At 39.7% G+C, this 5,816-nt stretch overlaps 1 protein-coding gene across 2 annotated transcripts in view; it reads left to right on the forward strand.

Moving 5' to 3' along the window:
• Window positions 1-219: 219 nt before the first annotated feature.
• Window positions 220-5,816, forward strand: part of LOC109510956 (uncharacterized) — a 20,661-nt gene continuing 15,064 nt past the window's right edge. Inside the window, exons 1-6 of one of the 2 annotated variants that reach the window (XM_019861667.1) lie at window positions 220-810; window positions 1,096-1,217; window positions 1,373-1,400; window positions 1,483-1,529; window positions 1,640-1,790; window positions 1,898-2,165. In XM_019861667.1, coding sequence (XP_019717226.1) covers window positions 645-810; window positions 1,096-1,217; window positions 1,373-1,400; window positions 1,483-1,529; window positions 1,640-1,790; window positions 1,898-2,165 — 782 coding nt within the window. In that variant the 5' untranslated portion in view covers window positions 220-644. Of the gene's footprint in view, window positions 811-1,095; window positions 1,218-1,372; window positions 1,401-1,482; window positions 1,530-1,639; window positions 1,791-1,891; window positions 2,166-5,816 lie in introns of both variants that reach the window. The other variant, XM_019861666.1, reaches the window with a different exon arrangement.

Raw genomic sequence — 5,816 nt, forward strand, 5'->3', positions numbered from 1 at the left:
TTTTTTTGTGTGTGTGTGGGGGGGGGGTTAATGGTGAGAATGATTAATTTTGACTTTTGGTGAGTGGGAATTTTTGGCATATTGAAAATCTTTCACAAGGTGAATCGAATGAGCTGAATGTTTTGAATTTAAAAATGAAACATTGTAAAAATTAATGGTGATTTTTGGGGGTGAAAATGTGAAATTTGGAGAAAAACGTGAATTTCTGGTTGAGAAAAATGAAATCACACCTATCGTGAATTTCTGGAATAGTTTGAAGTTGGAACGATGAGAACGATTAAAAGGAAAATGTGAAAGTAGGAGCAGTCAATAAATGTGTGAGGTATGATAGAAGTAGATAACGAAAGCAAACGGCCTAGAGTGTCATATCACGGGCTCGGCAGTCACACAATTACACGTGACCGAATTCAGGAAATTGGCGGAATTAGAAACTGTTGTGGTCGGTTTATGAAACCCATGAGCAACGTATCGGTGGGCGTGGTTAGTGTCACATTACCAGGTAGGCGTAGTATTTGTCAACAAACCAAAAGTGGAGGACGTTTAGACTCACGCGGTTTTGTGTAGGCATTTGACGGAAGGTTTCATTTTGTCTCACAGTTCATTTTTCATCGTATAAAGAAGTTTGTTTTTAAAAGTGGGCCAAGATGAGAGGACGTTCTAAAAGACTGGAGGACAAAGAGCGAGTGCACGGAAGAGCCAACAGCGGCGCGCATCCACTTTCTGAGCCCTGCAAAGCTGAAGCACACGCAGCAACCTCCGATGCAGCTGCCTCCGGCGTTTGCGCCCAGGAGGCGGCCGACTGGGAAACAGGTACCATGACTTGATGCGTTGAATGAACCCCTGGGTGTCGTCAAATACAGTATTTCACGATTGTTCATGTCGAAAGGAACTATTTAGCCTACTTAATATTGCTAGGTTCCACAGCTCTAGACAGACGTGATTAAGACTTCACTAAAGTGTTTCACATGCGAACAAATGAGCAGTTATTTAGCATATACTTAATTCCTTCCTTTCACGTGTGTGTGTGTGTGTGTGTGTGTGTGTGTGTGTTTTCATGTACAGTATTATGATGCAATTTTGCTTAAATCATCGTAGCTCCAAAGCACTGCAGTCAAGATACAAAGAAGGTCTACCTTGGAGTACGTGTTAAGATGCCTGTCAAAGATCTGCTTCGTAACATCCGTATAGCCCAGGGCAGGGACCCCCAAGATCCTCAGGTAACCTTCACCACTAAATCTTCTTTCTGGCTTTTGATATGAGGGCATGAAATAATGATAAGTGCTTTGACACCCATTCATTATATCCGAGGAGCGCGTAAGAGGCGCAACAATGCCTAAAGAATATCTCTTACTTTTTTTTTGCTATTTACAAGCCGAGCCTGCACAGCAAACGAGTACAAGGTAAGGACCAATTTTGTGGCATTTTTCTCATTAAGTTCTTTTATGTCAGCTTGAGAGATCATAATCAATGTGTCTTTTTCAGGGGATAAGAAGCGATTTAAAACTCGCACAAGAAATCGAACAAGCAAGGTCAGTGAATGTGATAGTGCCTCACATGTCTGCCGGTTGCCATAAGATAATGTTAAGAATTTGGAAACATTCAACAGAGCGCAAATACCTTGGCTGTCTTTCACTCACAGAGAAAACGCCCCACCAGTAGCCTGGAGGAGCTAGCAATCATCGTTGAGGTGCTAGAGGAGGATCTGAGGACAGGCACCACAAACAGTTCCACAATCCAAATGTCCTCCCCGAGCTCACCAGTATCTCCTGAGTTCACTTTTGAGTCAAATGGTAATTCATTTGTGTCATACAGAAAAAAATAGATGTAATCATAAGAATCATCATCATCATCAATTGCATAACCTTAATTTCTATTTTTACTTCATTGCAAGGTACAGGTTACATGAGTGACGAGTCCGATGAAATCATCCCCAGCCCCCCTTCCCATACAATCTACTCACCCGGGATCGTTGAGTACCACCAAAGCCCACGCCCTCCTGGCTTCGTGACCACAAGTTTTCAGCCCATGTGGACAGGAGACAGTTGGTACGCTAACTGCACAATGAGAGGCTCTGAGTTCTTTTGGGCACAGTTGCAGAAGGAGGAGATCCAGCTGAGGTACATCTCTGATGAAGCACTGTTGGCCACTGACCAACACGGCCAAACGTGAGTTTAATGTTCATAATTGTCATACAATTGGGAAAAGAAGTTCAAGAATGAACTAGAGTTGCAAGTAGCTAAAAAGGACCCTTGCAGCCATGGCAACATTGGAGAATTTGCACGTTGGGATACTGACACTTAGAATTAGATTTTTTTTTTTGATTTTTTTTTTTTTTTTGAGGAAGTACATCACGTTAAAATATATTTTTAAAAATATTACCTCAATAAAAGGTAAAAAAATGAGTCAAAATATGAAAGGAAATGAAAAATGGACTTCCTATGGTTTTTATGGTAGGGCTTCCCAAAACTTTATGTAGGTCTTGAGCTGTTACATATGCCTCCGATTTTTCATACCTCTTGGTGAAACGTTCAACCAGGGTTGTCTGATTAAAAATTTCGAAAAGGCGCACCTAAGCCATTTTTTTAAACTGCACAGTAAACTAATGAAGTAGTGATTATTTTGAAAAATGTGATGTGTGTGCCAAGTTACATGTTTTCCCAAATGTTATGAACGCCAAAATTAACATTTTACCTTGCAGTTAGGGCACTGCCACGGTAACTGTTTTGGGCAACATGAAGAGCTTTTCCTTTATTTTATATCTTGAAAATTTTCAAATGAAGCACCGATAGTTTCAAGCCAAACTGATGAAATCTGAAAGAGGCGTTATCTAAAATGTGCACTCGATAAAAGCCCCCAAAAGGGGCAAAATTTGAAATGAAATGGTGAAACTTCCTGTGAGGTTTAGGATTTGGATCCAAGGGACTTTTTTTGTAGGTCTTCAGCGGTTACATAATGGAATTTTTCTTGGTGAACAGCACATTGCCATGGCAACATCACTCAGTGAAACAAAAATCTCTGTTATTCCATCTCATCTTGAACATCTTATGATAAACACCCGCAGTTTCAAGACAGTCGAATAGAATCTCCAGGGAGGAGTTCTTTAAAATGCCAAGGAATGGGGCCAAACTCGAAAATTCAAAGTGGAAGACTTCCTGTTAGGTTTGGCAAAAGTCTTCAAGAGACTTTTAAGTAGGTCTTGTGTGAATGTGTGTGTTATAAAATATTGATTTTGCCAGGCCTGGTATGTGTGCAAAGTTCCAATTAGTTTTGTGCATGTTTAGACCCTTAAAATCAGTGTTGTTTTCTTGGAGAACAGCACGTTGCCACGGAAACAGTGTTTCATGTAAAATCACAAACATCATGAAACCAAAATACAAATATGAGCTATATAGGGTCAGACAAAATGATCTGACACATTTGTAGGTTAAATAAAAGGCAAATAAAGAAATAAAAAAATGTTTTTATTTGCGAAAAGTACTTATCATGCCATTCTGTTTCATTATGTTTTAAAAATTAAGTGGAGTTCTGGTGGTGCGAGGTCGGCCGGTTGATTTTCGTTTCAATGCAGATCCAGTAGCTCTGAAGTTCGTAACCCCTAACAAGATCGGGTTTCGAGCTGGTACGGGATCATGTCTACCAAGATTGAAGTGCAAACGGAACGCTCGTTGTTACAGATTCGTTTGTTTTGATAAACGTTTCCACAATGAAAGCGCAATGCTCACCAGTCCAATTCATGGCAGCAACTGAAAAACAAAAATGAAAAACAATGGCATGATAAAGAAACAAAGCAAAATGGCATTATATGAAAAAAATGGCATTATATGCACTTTTCGAAAATAAAAACACTTTCGTGTTTCTTTACTTTATTTGCCTTTTTAACCTACAAATGTGTCAGATCATTTTGCCTGACCGTGTATAATCAGGGCTGCTTTAACTTTGTAGGGGGCGCAACTGAGTTTTTTTTTTTTTTTTTAATCGCAGAATAAACTAGTGAAATATTTGATGACTTTTCCAAGCCTGGTGGGTGTCATGAGTTTTTGTGTATGTTTAGACCACAGGTGTCAAACTCAAGGCTCGGGGGCCAGATCTGGCCCACCACATCATTTTATGTGGCCCGCGAAGGCAAATCAAAAATGTCAACTTCCAAGATGCTTCCTAAAATGTATACCAATTTTAAAAATTATCATATGTAATAAATAAGAAACATACTGTAAGCATTTTCTTGTGACCAAACCCCTCATAACAGTAACTTAAACAATAGTTGAATAAACTGTTTTTGACTTTTTTTTATATGGTTTCAGTCATAGTGGCCCTCCAAGGGAAACAGTAACTGAAATGTGGCCCCAGACAAAATGAGTTTGACACCCCTGGTTTAGACCCTCAAAATTAACATTGTTTTCTTGGCGAACTGTGCATTGCCATGACAAGAGCGTCTCATGAAAGTTCACAGTTTTACATTATGAAGTCCTAAACAATCTTCCGAACAAATATGAAGTAGATCTGGTAAACCCACTAGGGGGAAAAACATCAAAAAAATAAAGCATGCACTTCCTTCAGCAAATAGGTGGTGCTCCCACTACAAGGACAAATAAGTTCAGATATGTCCTCAGACCTGTATTTTCATCAAATGTGTGACATTTTGAGAAGATTGGATAATCTGGATCAAGTTACATTATCTTTTATCGTCACCGTGAATCACCAGACGTTGAGGCACCGTAATTGCCACGCCCTTCACTGAAAAGTCGCAATATTCGGACGAGAGCATGATCATCATTTTCAGGCTTTTCTGACTAATTTTCACTTGGATTTGTTCAACGGGCTCGGTGCAGGACATTAAAATGCAAAATAAGACATTTCTTGTGGTGCAATAAGTATAACAAAATATTGCCATTCAGATGTTAAGCCTGTGTCTGTTAATATATGTGAATTTTGGGACTTTTTGAAGCATGTGCAGAGGAGCGATTAAACATTTCCTTTTTGGCAGTGACATTGATGCACTGTACTCATGAGGTATTTGAAAAACCAGTGGCGGACCCTCAGGGCCAGCAAGGCCTTCTCTGCTGGCCTAAACATTCTCAGAAAAGTAAATTTACTTTTCTGAGAATAACATTAATTTGTTCGTTTATTTTCATAAATATGTAAACAAAATTATTCTCTGTATTCTTTACGTCATATCATTTCCACTTAATCGAGTGGCTTTCAATGTTATTTTAAATAACATTGAAAGCCACTCGATAAATAACTTATTTATTATGGTAGAGTTTTTAACCAATCATATTTCAGCTAGCTTGTCTTGCCAGGTAAATTAAACTTGCTCGGGGCCTTCAGATTAAACAGAGCAGGCCCCTGTGCGCTGTAAGTGAAGGGGCACAGTCAGGTTTCAATAGCCAATCAGATCACGAGTGATCTGACTCGTCTGCTACTAGGGCTAGCTAGAAGGCCGTACGTCGAGACTGGCCGTGCGCGTTCGGTGATTGGATTAGCGCCTTTTCTGTTTCCTGAGAATTGTATGCTGACTTGTTCAATAAAGATTTAAAAAAAAAAAAAAGATTGGATTAGCGCCTGCTAGAGCTATCATTCGCATTTTAACCCAAAATGGCCGTAGGAGAAAACGTTGATCTGGTTGCAGAACTACTTTCCACACAATTTTAAAGATGGGCCTTCCACAAAAAGCTGGATATTGTGCAAAGAGGTCGCCCAACTCCTGCGCTAGCTAGCCTGTCCCAGCAAGGAAAAGGGTTTGTCCGTCATTTTCAGACGAGCAATTATGACTATGATTATAAACGCTGCAAATTGTACTGCTGGGAATGCCTTTT

Source organism: Hippocampus comes, unplaced genomic scaffold, assembly GCF_001891065.2.
Source record: "Hippocampus comes isolate QL1 unplaced genomic scaffold, H_comes_QL1_v1.1 scaffold122, whole genome shotgun sequence".
Lineage (NCBI taxonomy): Eukaryota > Metazoa > Chordata > Actinopteri > Syngnathiformes > Syngnathidae > Hippocampus > Hippocampus comes.